Source organism: Dermacentor andersoni, chromosome 6 (genome assembly GCF_023375885.2).
Source record: "Dermacentor andersoni chromosome 6, qqDerAnde1_hic_scaffold, whole genome shotgun sequence".
Lineage (NCBI taxonomy): Eukaryota > Metazoa > Arthropoda > Arachnida > Ixodida > Ixodidae > Dermacentor > Dermacentor andersoni.
Window position 1 is genome coordinate 76495254 of NC_092819.1, and position 17611 is coordinate 76512864.

Below are 17611 nucleotides of genomic sequence, written 5' to 3' on the forward strand. Positions count from 1 at the left end.
ACTGTTCATTTCGTAGCTCAGCAGTGTTTCGCTTGGTTCATCCTCTTCAGATCTTATGTGTGCCAGCGTTCAGTTGAAGGCGTCTTCTCGTGGAGACGTCTTGCTTTACCTGACCAGTACAGTAGAGTCTCAGTAAATGGAAATTACCTGAACGGTATTGCCAGTTAAACGGAACGGCAGCCTCCAAATTGGTTGCTTTTGTAGTTAGGCGATGCAAAAAAGAAAAGATTTCGATAATAGAAAGTCAAATTTCCGCAGCTGGCTGTAAACGGAACCCCAAAACATAGCTCGAAACCATGTTCTAAAAAAATAACTTTGCCCACTTGGGGTTCTTTAACATTCACCCAATGCACGGGACACGGGCGTTTTTGCAATTCGCTCCCATCGAAACGCAGCCGCCGCGGTGGGGATTCGAACCCGCACCCTCAGGCGCTTACAGCAGCGCAATGCCAAAGCAACTACGCCCCCTAAGAGGGAGCCACTCACCCCCATAGACGGCCGGAATCAGAGCGACCGGAATCTGGGACGCATTACAGGGAATCCTTCTATTATTTGGACTTTGCCGGCCCGACCTCCTCCTAATTCGACCACCAACTCCAGCATTAAGAGCAGCAGTTATTGCTTTGATGCGTCGCCTGTAGGCTCCTCCAAACGCAGACTATGTAGCAAACCTAGTAAATAGAAGTCGCCAGCCTGCCCCAAACCGTGGGACAAACTTGCTGCTACGTTCACTTATGGATGTCTACTAACATTTCTAAAAATGTTAAGACTGTGTATGGCATACAGTGCTGCACCCTTGCAAATATTTCTCAGCTAACGGAACTCCTGTTAATCGGAACATCTTTTATCCGGTCCCTTAAGGTTATGTTTAACGATGTGCTATTGTATGTCGTATTCGATCGTTGTTATGACGACAGCGACCTATACGGTGGCACTGTTAATGCATATGAAATGTCCGCATGGTTGAAATTGCTTGAAAACGTATAGTCAGCAGCCGGCATTCATTCTATATTGCTCAAGGCGAGTTTTAATGAGAGCCACAGTAGAGCACTGCATTGGCCGTGATTCTCGGCCCGGAGCCGGTACATTTAAAAGGTCGCCCGCTCAAGCTCAGCCCGGTGGCACAAAGCAAGACCCGAGCTCGGCCCTAACCCGAAAAATATTTCACCTACCCGACCCGACCCGGCCTCAAGTCGGGCCCGGCTGAGGCCCATACGTGCTGTCGAGAGCAAGGTGTTTCAAATAGTAATAATCGATGTTTTGTTGGCGCATGCTTCGAGTACTTTAACCTTCATTAATTTTGCAAAAGGGCCTCATGGTGAAGAAAAAATGACCGAATGCATGCAAAGTATGAGGAACGTTCATTCAGCTGCTCCATACTGCACCTATTTTTCTGAAAATACAGTGGTGCGAATCGTCAAAGAGCGTTTAGGAGCTGATTTTGTGGCAAGCAAAATGATGTGTAGCACGCGCCCCAACTTTAGTTGCAGGTTGCCGTAGCAACAGAAGCTGAGGACGAAAGCCAAATTTATTCCCCTTGTCTCCGCGACGGAATGTGCAAAATGGTAACGCCGGCCCATCGACACGCTTGCTGGAACATGCGCGCGCGAGTGCGTGTGAAGCCTGTATGTCTGTCTGTAAGCGGGTACCATCACGCAAATGAAAGTATTGGCTGACTCATTATACAACAATTGGTGTTGAGGACACAAAGTCCGTGACTGGTGTTCATTAAAGTTCATACAGATGTAATCGTTTAATACTGCGCAAACGGAGCATCGCACGCACAGATGAGTGACACTCGTATATGGAGAGGCCCCTTAGTGATCGTATATATAGTTTCGCAGTACATACGTGCACTCGGTTAGCGATTTCATGTTCGAAGCAAGAAGAATTCTGCAGAGCGCTTATTTATCGTGTATACCACGCGAGTGCGGCCCCATATTATGTCCACGTGTGTCAATTCATGCTGTTTGTGCCATGCTTTTATTTATTTTTTTCCCTCTTATAACGTTGTGCGCCTTCCAAACGTGCTTATGCCGCTGAAGGGTGGCAATCGCACTGCGCAGGCAGGAACGCCAAAAGGTGAACGAAAAGCTTTCGAGCTAATTTTGGCATTCATTTTGTGGAAGTTCGGAGGCGATCGCCACCGAACTGCACAGTAAAATAATTTACACCCTTGATGGTGAGAATTGCGAGTCATAACACCCTTGAAGGGTGTTTTCATTCTAGAAATATCCCATCATCATGACTTCTTGCGAAGCGTAGGGCAGTTCTAGATGTCATAACACCCTTTTACCCACCAAAAGGGTGCACTGACTAAGAATATTGGGGGTGGGTGCAAGGGTGTTTTTGTTTATTTTTATTACTTTCACAAACATACAGTTGCACAAAGAGACAGCGTGTCCCACGGCACTACAAACCAGTGGCGGATCCAGAAGCGGGCCCTCCCCTACCCCAACCACTTCCTCCCGAGACATGTCGGGCTTTCAATGCCGACAAAACGCCTGAAGAGGGTTCCCCACCGTTTCACTGTCTGTTTTGATGAGCTATTTTAAATATGTCCTGCGAAAAACCTGTTGCTGAAGCACTACTATTATGTCATAGTGGGCTAAGTGGCACACAGTTCTCAAATGTCGTCACGCACAAATTCCGCGGGATCCAAAAGCGCGCACATACTTTTTCTAGCATTGAATATTTAACCAAAAAGAAAAATGTTCAAGACGTTTTCAGCAAGGCAGAAAAAGTGCAGCTCTTGCTTGTGGGTCGCCAGCAATCCAGCAAAATGAACAGGCCACGTGACAGCATGCAGCTGGACGCGCCACGATTGCTCCAAAGCAATGCGGTCGTCTAGGTTTCTTTCAAGCACAACGAAACAGGCACAAAAGGGGGCGACGAACCATAGTCGGACAAAAGATACGCCAACTCGGGAAGATTTGACCCCACCTGAGATTCTTTCGCGGAATCAATAACCCCAATTCGTTCTGCTTCTCTTACGTTTAAAAACAAGGTAGCTTCGTAGGCAAACTTGAGCCTTCTCACCCACCACAATGCTTTGATCAAGCAGCCTCTACAGAAAGAGCCGTGCAAAACGCTCATGGCTTCGCGTCTGCGTCAATTTACGAAGCTGGCTGTACAAAAAGAAACTATTAAGTTTGTAGTTGTATAGGAAAGGAAAGTTCTACTGGCTTACAAACAGCTGCCAGAACAGAGTGCTGAAAAAGAAAGGGAGGGAAATGTGAGAAAGCATAGAGAACCAAGGTACAATTTGCGATGCATACAGTATTTGCCACACCGACTAACAGCGCTATTTACTCAAATATTTCCCCTCCCAAATTGGATACAGTATTATTGCCTGCATGGATAGGACATTAAGCCAATCATTATAGATAGAATGAGATTCCAGAAATTGGCGGGCCATTTGCAGACCCATCTTTGTTCACGGAACAGTGGCGAGGCATTCTTCAAGTGTGCGCGCGATTGCCCACCTGCAAAGTACATTCGAGATGTCTTGGCATATGCAGACCTGCGCGGGACTCGCCCGTCTCCCCTCGCGAGAAGGGTAGGACAGGTGCACATACTTTGTAGAATGAAATTGAACTCTGTCAAAACACCAGAGCTCTGGATGACAGGTTACAGTGTGCACAGAGGCGTTCTGCTAGATATTAAAGCGAAGCTTTCTATGCCTCCTCCCTTTTAATTTCCAATTCTGCTGCTGCTGCTGTCACTGCCTTGCCAGCCGCGGCGGTGGGTGGTTTCAGAGCGTGCATAATGTACATGAGAGGGACTCAGGGAAGGCGTGTGCGAGCCCTTTTAGCGAGAACTTCTTGGGCATCGCTACAGTACTCTCTGGACCCCTTTGGCCGTCATAATGCCCACTGAAACACCCTGGTCATCGACACAATGCCACCTGGAAGACTAACGACGAGACAAGAGAATGTTTAAAGCCAACACCCAGACGAACTGGGTAAATAATGCCACTTTTCGCACGTGGATCACTGACTCAGGGCATGCAGAGACGCAAAGCCGCACTAAAGCACCGCAGCGTCAAGACGACAACACGCAAACGGCTGTTCGGCAAATCAACGCTTCAGCCCCGTTGCGATGCGCTCGTGTAAGGGAATTAGAGCGTTAACTTTCACGTAAGCTACGAAAAATGGCGTGCAACAGCGCCTCGTGCAAGCACGTCTTTCTGTATTATAACATTCAACATCACATCACGACTGTGGTAGGCCGTCAACATCATCGCCAAATATCGTCAGTGAACGCAAATAGAACAGCAAGCTGCGCTTATGTCGATTCCCACAGTGCGTGGGATCTGCCTCTGTTGTTTATAATAATAATAATAATAATAATAATAATAATAATAATAATAATAATAATAATAATAATAATAATAATAATAATAATAATTGCTTAGAGGTAGCGTAAAATAAATAGTCTCGAAAGTAATATACACACGTAGTTTAAGAGAATATATGTATTTATGCTTTGAAAACGAAACCGAAATTGAAATATCTTCCACCGACGGGTGTCGCCGCGATCGCTGCTGAGTCTCGCGGCGGGCCGCCGGGTGCACATGTGTGTGTTCTCCGTGACAGTCTTGAAGTTGTGAGTAATTAGATTGTTTTTCGCTACGTTTAGGTTCCACCACCTCGTTGTTTTCGTGTACTTTCGTGCTCATCGACGCGAAGGGAGCATCCGGACTGAAGGCGACGCGATTATTCGTGAGAAAGAAAGGCAGTAGCGGCCTGCGACATCGGCGTTTCTTTGTGACAGTGTGTTTACTATGCCTACGACGGCCGTCATTCGTGGCCAACGAGAAAACATCTTCCATTCGGCCTGACCAGTGATGAAGTGGACTTTTTTTTTCGGCGGAATCCATCGTCAACATCGCCCGGAATCCATCGTCAACATCGTCCATCCACTACGTAAACGAAATGGCGTGCCCAGAGTACACGTCGTGACAGCGCTCCGCCTTCAAACCGAGGGCCTTTTGCAAGGCGGATGGACGGCTCATATAAAAGGTGCGTACGTGGTCACATTCAGCGTCGCGTTTTTATGGTGCGTCATTGTGGTAGTAATTTTCGCGTAATTTCTTTAAAGGACAGCACAAGGTGTGTTGGATGCGAGTGTAGTATGTGTACTTCAGGTGGAGCCTACGGGTACCGAACGTGAAAAAGAAATGAAAATATATCGGATGTTTCATTGTTCGTGTGTCCTCAACTAATTGTGACAGCACATAGAGTTGTAGAGAATTAAGTACTGCTACGCGTCAGTATACGGCGCAGGCAGGTAAATAATACTTTGGTTTGGCTAATTCATTCTGTTGCTAAAGATGGGCGCATACTTATACCGGTTTCACCGGTATAAGTTATGCCGGCCACTTTCGATCACGATTGAGCCTGTTCTGGATCGAAATTTTCGACTGCGATTGGCTACCGTCCGCAGATTCAGCAAGGAAGCCAAACGTGATCAGAAATTCGATCCCAGTCAGGATCGATCGCGGCCAAAAGTGTGCAGTGGGACAACCGTATTAAATGTCGCTTGTGTACTTGCACTCGTTTTTTTTTTTCCCCAGGTCACGTGGTAGGTAATGGTGCAGGTAGCTGGCAATGCTTGTGCTTTCATCGCTAGAACTAATACAAAAGAACCACAACCATCCCGGCTATGTGGCTATCCTTCGTTTTCAGTTGGACTCGTTTGTTCTAGAAGCTTTCGTGCCGTTGCGGATGAACGCGTGGTTGCGCTATTTGTTTATGAATTTATCTTTGTGTAAATAAGTACACCGAGCCTAATCATGTTTTTTCTTGACCTTGAACTCGTTTTTTGGTTTCACGCACGCATGCTTATTACTGCTACTATTTGTTTTCTTGTTGTACGACTGAACCCTGCCTAAGGTGTCCTGTCAGTGGTCGACAGTATTTCTGAAATGAACTGCACTGAACATCCTACGGCTATTCTACGTTTCACTGCCTTATTCTAATGTCTAGTTATAAAGCGCATGGTTATTGTAACTATTCTTGGCTTGTATATATGTATGTATTAAGCTGGTAAATGCTTAATTGTGTTTGCAGTTTTGAGAGGTTCTTTTATTAAGTGGTCAATCTCGAGTGGTATTAATGGTGAGTTGTTTTCTTGTGCCCATGCAGTTAGTCAGCATGAAGCAATTGCATGGGAACCGGCTGATTGTCTTGGGCCTACACATTGCTCAAAAGACAGGGAAGATGTCTGAGCCGACAGGTATACTTTTTTCATCACAATTGGCCTACATATTTTTTCCACTGGAGGATGAAGACCTCTCCCAGTGAGCTCCAATTACCTCTGCCTTGCGCTAGCTGATTCGAAGTGAAGCCTGCAAATTTCCTGACTTCATCATACAGTCTAATTCTCTACCGTCCTTGACTACCCTTCTCTTCCCTTGGCATCCGTTCTGTAACTCGAATGTGCCACCAGTTATCTGCCCCATGCATTACATGGTTGAAGAAGGCACTTGGGCTAGTTGGTGCTCATTGCAGACTTGAAACATCAATAACTAGCGTGAAAAAGACGACAACATCAAGAAGCACATAAGGCAGAACTCTAGACTTCAACTGAAATTTTTGCTGCACAGAAACATGGGATGCACAGAATGTTGACCGATGGAAACAACACAGGAGCTATCGGAACAAATTGATGAACAGGTTAATTTCACATACGAACACTCTTGGTAAGAGCCAGGGACGGCTGCTCACACACCTGTTCCCCACTTTCTTTATGCAAAATGGTTCGTATATTTCCCTATGAACCTGCTTCTGGAGCTGCCTGAGCGCATGATTGCTTTGAAACTGCTCGGTGCATGAGCATGTATGGCGATAATTGGCCAGGTAGCCACTAAGGCACTGAAAGCAGCCCTATGTTCCCTCAAGTCAAACAGGTCGGTGTTTAAAAGACTGCTTCGGGGAACCAAGATAGGGCAGCTGTCAGTGGCTAGTGGCCATCTGGCCAATCATTGCTGTAGGTGCTCATGCACTGAGCAGTTTCAAAGCGCTCATCTGCCCATGCGGCTCTAGAGGCAGGTCGACATTAAAATATTCGAAGCACTTTGCATGAAAAAGTGGGTGATAGGTGTGTAAGCACCCCTTCCCTGGCTCTCACCGAAAAGAGTGTTTGTATGTCGAAATGAACCTATCCATCAATTTGCTCCGATACCTCCTTTGTCAGACAGGGAAAGGGAAAGATGAATGTTGCTTCCATCCGTCGAGGTCGCATCCCCTGAATCCTATGTTTCTGTGTAGCCAAAATTTCATTTGAAGCCTAGAGCTCTGTCGTGTGTGCTTCTAGCTGTCGTCCGTTGTTTTTTTCACGCTAGTTAATGATGTCTCAAGTCTGCACTACATGGCCTGACCAGCTCCCTTCTTTACTCGTTATGTCAGCTAGGATATCAGCTCCTTCGTCTGCTTTCTGAACGACGCTGCTCGCTTCCTGTTTCTGCTGCCATCAGGACGGGAGTGGACATGACAAATGAAATTGAGTGTCATTTAGACAAAGGAGCAGTGAGACTTCCTGTGCTTTACCTTTTGTTGTACATAAATGTTGAAATTGCACCAACACATCTTTTTCCACCTTGTGATTTTCCCATAGCTGTGACAAATGAATATATAGGCTTTAAGAAACTAGATATGCAGTTTGCCTAAGAAAAAGAATACTTTTGCACTTAAAGGTAATGTGTATGATGCTCTAACTCCTTTGATGCATGTGCCTTGAGAGGTGTTGATGTTGTTCATTTCTTTCAGTAAGCTTTACTTGATGGGTATGACTTTGTATAAAGAAATAAGTTCTGAAGAAACCATAATACCTGACAGGCAGAATTATCGAGGTTGAGAGCCAAGTTTACTTTCATGACATTTTTTTCAGGCTGTACTAGTTGACCCATGATGTTCAACAGTGCGGACTTGTACAAAGGACGTCGAAAGTGGCGAGAAATGGAGACAAATGCTATCGCCTCTTTCTCCATCCTTTGTCGAGTTCACATTGTCGAACGTCATCGACCAATACCAACTAGCCCGTTTGCGTATCTGTACTAGTTGAGCCATTTCTACTATGGTACTGTAAACCGAATGTGATAAATTCAAGATTGGTGCCTTTTCTATCTTTCTACAAGTGTTTCATATTGAGGCATATTGAGTTTAAGGCATTATGGTTGATGTCATGTTTTGACACAACCATAACCTCATAAGGTGTCTTCATGCATGCGAAAAGTGCCTCTTGTACAAGTTGCATGCTGGCCTGATATGGAGAACAAACCTGGCAGGAGGTAGAGCACATGTTGTATTGTAAACAAGACGCACGATTGCATTTACTTGGCAGTTATCGCAATGTTTTCTGAGATTTACCTGCAGGAACATTAGTTATCTCAGCTGCTAAGGGCACTGGTAAAGACATATCACTAGACACTGGGAGCAGAAAGAAAATCTGATTTTGCAGTACTATTGAAGTCATGCAACATTATGTCTAACCAAACTGGCAGGGATGCTAGCTGTTAAAAAGAAAGGGCTGATTTCAAGAAAATTTTGCATTCCTAAATGTGTAAGTGAAATGCTCTATGCTTATAAGCTACAAAATATTTCCAGGATAATCATGCTAGTTACACTGGCCATTTGCTAATTCAGTAAGGTTCACTGAAGCTTGTTTTAAATTTCAGTGTCTTTATCCAGGGTGATGATTTTAAGTTTTGTGGAATTTTTAAGTATAACCTGTTGCATATAGCATAATTCTAGTCCTTGAGCAGGAATATTCAAACAGGCAGACCTATCTTGCACGAAAAATCGAAACACATGTTCAACGAATTAACGAAAATCTATTAATTAGCTTTTCAATTAATTACTTCATGGCACATATAAACAAAAAGAAAGTGGCTTAACCGAGGGGCCAATGTTTATTAATTTTATCCTAAGAAGCCAGCAAACACTACCAAGGACAACTTAGGGTAAATTACTTGTGATTAGTAAATGAAATAAAGAAATTATAGATTACTGAAAATGAAAGTGGATGAAAAAACAACTTGCCACAGGTGGGGAACGAACCCACGTCTTCGCATTACGCGTGCGATGCTTTACCAATTGAACTACAACAGGGGCCTTTTCCCCAACCACTTTCTTCGGTATTTATGTTTCCTAGTAGAACTCTAGGAGTGTTTGCCAGTGCCACCACATATATGAAGCACATATTGTAATTTACAAATCCTAGCCAGTGAGATTACAAGATGCATCCACTTTGGAATTGATTTCCAGAATGACGCCAGTTTGGAGATATGGGCCCTCAAACTTGCCGTAAAAATGCACTGTTGTTCCACTTACTTTTTAACAAAATGTGCTTTTATGCACTGATGCAAAAAGTAACTGGAACACCCTTGTGTAGTGTTCTTTATCAGGGAATTATTCCTAAACTGGTGTCATCCTGGAAGTTCAAGTGCACACGTCTTCCAAGCTCACTGGCTACAATTCGTAAATTGCAATATGCGCAGTAAAATAATTAGTTACGAGGTGAATAGTGAATTTTTTTAATTAGTCGAACATGTGTTTCAATTTCTTATGCTAGTGATGTCCACCTCTTCAAATAATCTAGCTCAAGGACAAGAATTATTCCATCTGCCACAGGAAATTTTTTAAAACTCCATAAAACTTAAAAATGATCACCCTGTACTATGCTACTACAGTGCTAAACAGCCAGCAGCCTAATCATCACATTTAAGAATGCCGTAACAACACTGACAAGTGCACTAAAGTTTTCTGCGCTTCACAGATGAAAGATGTTGGCTATTAGAATGTTTGATCTTAGTGTAACTCACAATCAGATAACCAGCAAGATCAAGTGAAAGCAGATGACAAACTTCATACATGAAAGGCTTTAACTGTGCTTTGATTAAAATAGCTAAACTTCTGTTAAGCATGATGCATTCACTGTGTTGTTCCAGTTCAAAGCATCTAAATGATCAGATGCTAAAGAGTTCTTGCTTGGAAGATCTTTAGTGAAAACCTCTGTAATAAACATACCAGAAGGATTATGTGCTTGCTTAGTGGAGATGTCTAAGATGATGTTAAAAGGTGTAGGTAGGGCTTCTAGTAGAGATGCCAAATAGTTCTGAGAGAGGGGTTGTTACCAGCCACTGTGTAGGTCATAGATTAAGAAAAAAATAAAGGTCAGCTTAGTGATGCTTAGTATAGTGATGCTTGCATTGTTTGTGATAGTGAGTATAGTGATGCTTGCATTGTTTGCCTGGAAAATCTGAAGAACAGCATCGTTTGTGTCTCTTGTTAAAGGAGCAGGCTTCTGTGAAAATGCTGATTTCTATTCCTATAAATAATGTATATTCCTGAGGAGGCAGGCAAAACAACAATGCCATCTGTTATAATAACCGATGAATGTAAGGTCATTGTATAGGCATAAACCCTGCGAATTTGTTTTTGCCTTGTGGCCACCACCTCCTGTGAACTAATTGGCATTTGGCAGTTGGCATTTAAACTATTGGTTTTGGGAACAAGGCATTAATGTCAAAGTACCTCTTGATGGTTACCCTGCAATGCATAGCAAAGCATATGGCTGCACCTTATTTTCAATATAACTTGCTTGTAGGGAAAAGTTGCAGTGAGATGATGTGGCTTCTCATTGTAAACTTATTGCATAAGAAAGGATTGATATATTTGTAAGCAAATTATTGGACCCAACACGAGCATCTTTATTTGTGCACATTCCAAATTGTAGTTTTGGGTCAGATGTCACACACGAAAACAAACTGCCCAGCGTTATTGCTGTAATATGAAGGCGGTTAAGGAAATAATGCCTCCAAACACACTACTTTGCCAGTAGTACTGCAAACATTTCGGCTCTTTATCATTAATGCACTGATGTTTATGCTATAGAATGTCACTTGCCCCATCTTCCTATCTCTTTGCGTTCCAAAGTAATCGATCAATGCATGGCATCCAGTGGTGATGTCCGCTTGAAACAGCGGGCTGTAATTGAATTTCTCACTGCGGAAGGTTCTACGCCCTTCAACATTCATTGCCGTCTAAAAGCAGTTTACGGGGATGCCTGTGTTGAAGTCAGCATTGTGCGGAGGTGGGCAAGGACTGTGAAACATCAAAATCCAGCCGCATCAAACGTCCAGGATCAGCACCGAACTGGACGGCCTGCAACGGCTTCTGATGAGGATCATCAACATCAGGCAGACGAGTTGAATCGGGTCAATCGCAGGATCAAGCAACACCAGATTGCAAAAACACTTGCCATTTCTATTGGTTCAGTGAACCAGATAATTAAGAAACTCCTGGGTTACAGAAGATTTTAACTTGTTGGCTATGCTTAAACTTTTTCATGTCAGTCTTCAGTTGCCGTGGCACCCAACAAGCGCAAGTCTTCTTGTAACGCAGGTCTTTAATGATGTGGTTCACTGAGCCAATGGAAATAGCGAGTGTTATTGCAATCTGGTGTTGCTTGATCCTGCGATTGCCCTGAGTCAACTTATCTGCCTGATGTTCATGACCTTCATCAGAAGCCATTGTGGGCCGTCCATTTCGGTGCTGATCCTGGAGATTTGATGCGGCAGGATTTTGGTCTTTCACAGTCCTTACCCACCTCTGCACAGTGCTGACGTCAACACAGGCATCCCCGTAAACTGCAGTCAGATGGCGATGAATGTTGATATGCGCACAACCTTCCACAGTCAGAATTCAATTACAGCCTGCTGTTTCAACTGGACGTCACCACTGGATGCCATGAATTGCTCGATTACTCTGGAACGAGAAGAGATAGGAAGGTGAGGCGACATTCGATAGCATAAACATAAGTGCATCAATGATAAAGAGTTCAAAATGTTTGCAGTAATATTGGCAAAGTAGTGGGCTTGGAGGCAGTAATTTCTGAATTGCCCTCATATAATTGTGTAGCCTCTCTCTCCTACATTCATGATTTGGCAGAATGAATGCCTTATTCTTTCGAAATAACGATTTCTTGGAAGTAAGCACCATCTGGGCTTGTTTTCTTTATCCTGGTCTTCATGTGATCTTGACAAGCGCTGCTTGTCACACGAAACATGACAAGCGCTGCTTGTCATGTTTCGTGTACTTTTCCTGACATTAAATTGCAACAAATGATTTTGCAGGTAGAAAACAAGCAGATGGCTACAGCGATCAATGAAGAAATGGCTTCATCTATGATGGCTCTCCTTAGGACATTGGAATGGAGCTACACAAAGGCATCACCAGCCTCGCCTGTTCCCTGGAACATTGGTTTGAATAAGACTGTTCTTCAGTGTAGAACGACCACAAGACTTGTCACCACATACAAGGCGTAGTGCAAGCTCTAAATATTGTACAGGTGGCTAGAATAAATGACCCTCCATGCAGTCACTCTTCCTGTATCTGTGGTAAATGGACCATTTCACGCAGGACACTCACACGTGATTATGTGTTTTCTTCAAAGTTGCTATGCCATGCATTTGGAAACACATTACCTATTGTATGCACACTGTACATAACATTTTTGTGTGCTAGCCTGACTGTAGACTTGCGAAACAAACAATGAAGTGCATGTGTACCCGCTTCAACATGCTGTACTTCAACACCCTTATAGCAAGGGCTATTATATTGCTCATTACACCCGATAGCTGAAGGGGTAATATATTCCCGAACACACCCTTACACCCCATGGGTCGAAGGGTAATATGTTGTTCAAAGCACCCTCAAGGGATAGGGTGTTATTGGAATATAGAATAACCATCATAAGGGTGTAATTGCCTATGAAACCCAGCTTTTTCTAGGGTGCTAGGGGGTTAGTTATAGACACTCAAAAAAACCCTTAGGGGTGTAAATTATTTTACAGTGTGTCCCCTTACCCCGAACCAAGATGCACCCAGTCGGCAGGTACCGAGAAGTGTTGCCGTCGACGGCACCACTATAGGCTTCTCGATGCCTACCAATTTGGAGACATCCACTGCCACGGAAACCGTAACTGTCCCGTTCAAGCCAGAGATCTAGCTAACGGAATACGTTGCGGCCCGCGCCTTGTTTACTAGCCATATATTCCCGCACACTGCAACACGGTTACGGCAGTGCCATGGAGCTCTCGCAGCATATAGTCGCATACGACTAGCGCGTGCGTGAATCCGGGCACAAACGGAAGCAAGCTATTCGTGTCCATCCCACGTCGCGTGACAACTGCAGGAGGTGTGACAGAGCACTGAGGGAAAAAAAGCTTTTCTCTCGTGAATCTAAGCCATGGTATTCCGCGCAGACCTTTCGTTTTTGCAGCCAGTGCCAGCTTTGACGAGCGTTCACCGCTTTGGAAGCCTGTCATATCGCTCTTGCGACGATACGTAAATAACATAATTATAGTATTACATTTGTTACTGCGACTATAAAATAACATGTGGAATATAAGAAGAGTGAATGGAATTAAAATCACGGAAGAAAGAAGCGAGATAAATGCTTCACTGGACCATTTTCGCAGTGAGAGGAAATAAAGTTAATTGTAACTAGTGGCAGATCCAGTTACTTCTCTCCCGTTCCCCATGAATGAAGCCGGTGTTTCAAATAAAGCTTCTTCAAGTGGCTTGTCCCAGATAAAAACAAAGCTCGTTCAGGATAACATGTCTGGAATATATACGCAACCTATGTGGAACCAGGTTAAGAGTGCACCAAAGTACAAGCCCGGGCCCGGCCTGGGCCCGGCCCGAGCCCTTGTAGTGCTCCAAGCCACATAATGTACTTCGACTCGTCCGCTGCACTCGTGCTAAGCTTGCGATGAAAGTACAATGGGTATACCACGTGCCTGATCGACGGCTTCTTGACGCAGGTTCCTTCCTGGGAACAAGTCGAAGATCAACACCATGGCCATGCAGGGCTTTGGCAGCGGCCCCCGCAACTGCATCGGAATGCGATTCGCCCACATGGAGCTGCGGTACACGTTCGCGCACATACTGCGGAAATACCGGCTCGAGAAGACAGAAAACAGCGAGAAGGTGGGTGCGAAACAGTGCGCCAACAGGAACTGTTCCCTCATTGGCATGCGCTTGCGCTTCACCATACTTGATCGATCAGCTAGCAGTTATGCATGATCTTCGCCTGACTGGAGAGAAGAAAGAAAAGTGAAAGCATTTCTTTTTGCTTATTTTTTTTCCGGTATTGCCTTTTTTTGTGTATTTTTTTTCGTTTCTTGGTCTATCCCCATTTATGAGCGCGTGCCAAAATTACAGATCATCGCGATCATCGTTACAACCTTAGGGGATAAGCACACCAGATCGAAAGCAGTAAGCTCGCAGATTGCTTCCTCGGAAATATACCTGCGTTTTTCCAGCGGCAAAAAAAAAAAAATTACCCTACTAATGCAGAAAATGATTGCCGAACTTCAGAGTGCGGCTTCACATATTTCGAGATGGGTTCAGGTATTTAGGATTTTTTTTTCTGTACAAGAAACAGGTTTGAACTCTCCTTTATCTGTGGAATTAATGCAGCGTCATTTATGTTTTAATAATGATCAATCAAATCACAGCCAGCCCATGGTAAAATCGGTGACATCACAGGTCACAGGGAATTCGAGGTCGCAACGCCGCCCGACACTCCCCTTTTGTGCCGTCGTGTGGCGAACCAACCAAGCTCCACTCTCACTAGTTGCTATTTTGTGTTTATACTATTTCATGTGTCGGATCTACCAGTCTAGTCTGACTGAGTGGTTCTCTTTGGAATCATCATAAGAAGAAGCAGTAGGCTTCGCATTCGCTCCATGACTGATTGACTGATTAATTCATTGATTCGTTATTTCGTTTATTCGTTCAGTGCGGCTAATAATTCTGACCTCATACCACTCCTCTGCTGACCCCTATAGTCCGTAAACTTAAGCAGCAGCGGCGTCTTTGCCGCCTGATGCGTGAGAGGCGTCTGCAGAACGGATGTGCAGGCCTTAAAGGGACACTAAACGCAAATACTAAGTCGGCGTGGACTGTTTAAATACCATTCCCGAAACCTCGTAACGCTTGTTTCGGGCCAAGAAAAGACTTAGTTTACGAGAAAATTGCACCTGAAGCGTCCGAATATCTTTTTTTTTTTTTTGGAATTCAAATTTCCCGCCACCCAACAGGGGGAGACCATGGTGTCGTTTCATACGCCATCACCAGCCTTCTCTGTTGTCGGTGAGTAAAATGGCGCCCGACAGACGGCGGTACCGAGCCAAGACAGAGCGACGGATTCGCCGCTGCAGCTGCTTTTTGGTCAAGTGGCGTAGACCGTTCAGGCATCCCACGACATCACATGGAAGTTGAATTCTCTGCTACGTGCACTTTGTGCCAGTTTCGCGAGCCAGCAAAACCAGCGCAGAACTACGCGATAACGTCGGGGTGCATAGTCAAGTGAAAACTAAACCTTTCGACCACCCGCGTCGTTGTCCCTCATAATTTCAATGAGTTCTTTTTTCTAAAAATGAAGGTGAACTAGAAGAAGCATTTTGTTTCATCTTATGATACAATACAAGCATGTCTCTTTTTTTTTTGCAACTAGTGATTGAGTGTAGTGACGGAATTTAACTGAGGAGTGCTTTCGTCACCGGGCAAATACTTGAATATCCCGGAGGAGTCTCTAATCATGTCCTGCATTTACCTCGATTTCTCGATTATTAAGGTTCTGTTCGCGATAATATTGAGAGGTTCTCGAGCACTAATCTATCACTTTAGCTTGACTTAATATTTGCCTTTAGTGTCCCTTTAAAGTACACACTAAAGAAAAAAAACGATGCAGCTGCACAAGTAAATTACCCTTCTGTACTATGCAAGAAAAGAAGGAACGAAAAAAGACAATCTAACCGTTAGTGGAACTTTGTTAAATCAGAAAAGACATGAAAGGGAGGGACGAGTAGAGACGCCGCCTTGAGGTTCGCGAGCAGCGTGCCGTCACGTGTTTTGATGGTATCGGCCTAGTAAATTTTTTATCTGCAGAGATGGACTGTATTGTATTCTAGGGAATCCGAATTTGGATTCGTAACAAGTTTCATGAACTGCGCCCTCAGCGACCCGTATACCACTGTAAAATAATTTACACCCTAAAAAGGGAAATAGGGTGTAAATGTGTCTATAACTCACACCCTTAGGATGTCCATTATATAGAAAACACCCTAAGAGTGGGAGTTATAGACACACTTACACCCTATTTCACTTTTAGGGTGTAAATTATTTTACAGTGTATGGGAAAAGAATTCTGTCGAATCCGCGGCGTCACACTGACGCACTGGCGCTGGTGTGTCGACGCGAAATTTTAAGAAAGAAAATGAAAAGAAATAGAAGGTTCTTTTTTCGCTTTATTTTATCTTCTATTAATCAATCTGTGGCTTCGAAATTACGGATAATAATGTTTTGTAAGAACAATTCATCAGTCTAAAGTTTAAACTATTATATCTTTTTTTTCAGTTTCCCTTTATATAGCGGGCATGCGCAAACTATACAAAACTATTGACAACTGGGCGTGTTGTTGTTGACTCGATAATTTTGTATGAAAAGTGCAGGGAAAAGTGTTCTAGAACGTTAACGCTCCGGTAATATTGATAGCGCTGCATTTTTGCATCCATTTGGTTTCCATCCCCTCCTTCTGCACTGGGCCGTTGCATCCAGGTATCGACGCCAACAGGAGAGGTAGTGATGCGCGCTTACGCGTGGAAGAAAGTCACAAATATTAAAGAAAAAAGAAGCAAACGTTGAACAACCTAAGCTAAGACAAATTGCCAGACGATCAGAATGTTCTGCGCATTGTTTAGATGATGTTAAAAAGGACGGAATATTGTGTACTCTTCTAGTCCTTTTTTTTTTCCTTCCTGTGGCCAGCGTACATTTCCATATGCCATGTCGTGTACAGCGTGAAACAAAACATATCATCGTGATTTCTTTTCTTTTTTTTTTCAGAACCCGCCGAACATTGAGATGAACCCGATCATACTAAAAATCAAGAACGGCGTCAAGGTCAGGGCCGTGCCACTGTGATAACCATTCACTCGACACCTGCGACGTGCCTATGAGAACGCTGCATTTCCGCTCGTTTCAAACCTTCGCGGGGCTTGTACTTCAAGTACGAAGAACTGGATTTTATCCCGCGTGCGACCAAAGCGCCGCATAACTTTCTCCGTACGAACTAACAACACTTTCGTGAAGCACGTGCCAAAACTGTGATATTTGAGCCAGAGCGTTTAAAAAATGCTCGCTTTGTGCCAAGTACAACACGTGAGTAATTTACAAGTGTTCAATAAAAAAAAATTATTGTCTAAATGGTAGTGTGCGTGTGACATTATCTCGCCGTAAAATAACTTCTCGCATAACGGCGTCGTGAGTACAGCACATGTGTGCGGGCGCGCGTGTGTGTGTGTGTGTGTGTGTCGTTCTTTGAGCGTTTCGTCTGAGCGCCTGCTGGTCTTCCAAAATTTGAACTATACACTACTCCAACCGCCTCAACTGTCTGCCCTATGGATATGAGAGCCCCAGTGTTGTTTTCGATATGCACGACTGTTATACCCGGGTCTGCGCGCGCGTTTATTAGATGCAACAAAACCAGCGTCGGAATCCGCATAAAGTTGAATTACGTTCTTTTATTTTGCTTTCTTT

General features: G+C 44.1%; 1 protein-coding gene and 1 long non-coding RNA gene across 4 annotated transcripts in view; both read left to right on the top strand.

Annotated features, from left to right (window-relative positions):
- The window catches only part of LOC126522407 (thromboxane-A synthase-like), a 55156-nt gene extending 37878 nt beyond the window's left edge, over nucleotides 1-17278 (top strand). For both annotated transcript variants that reach the window (XM_055066399.2, XM_050171158.3), the window contains 2 exons: nucleotides 13831-13996; nucleotides 16919-17278. In XM_055066399.2, the coding sequence (XP_054922374.1) occupies nucleotides 13831-13996; nucleotides 16919-16996 (244 nt within the window). In that variant the 3' untranslated portion in view covers nucleotides 16997-17278. The remainder of the gene's footprint in view (nucleotides 1-13830; nucleotides 13997-16918) is intronic.
- On the top strand, nucleotides 4517-12386 carry LOC126522427 (uncharacterized). 2 transcript variants are annotated; one of them, XR_007597417.3, is made up of 3 exons: nucleotides 4527-5024; nucleotides 6150-6240; nucleotides 12140-12386. It is a non-coding gene; the product is annotated as an uncharacterized lncRNA (long non-coding RNA). The 2 variants fall into 2 exon arrangements; XR_011895206.1 differs by lacking the exon at nucleotides 6150-6240 and having other exon boundaries at nucleotides 4517-5024.
- Nucleotides 17279-17611: the final 333 nt, after the last annotated feature.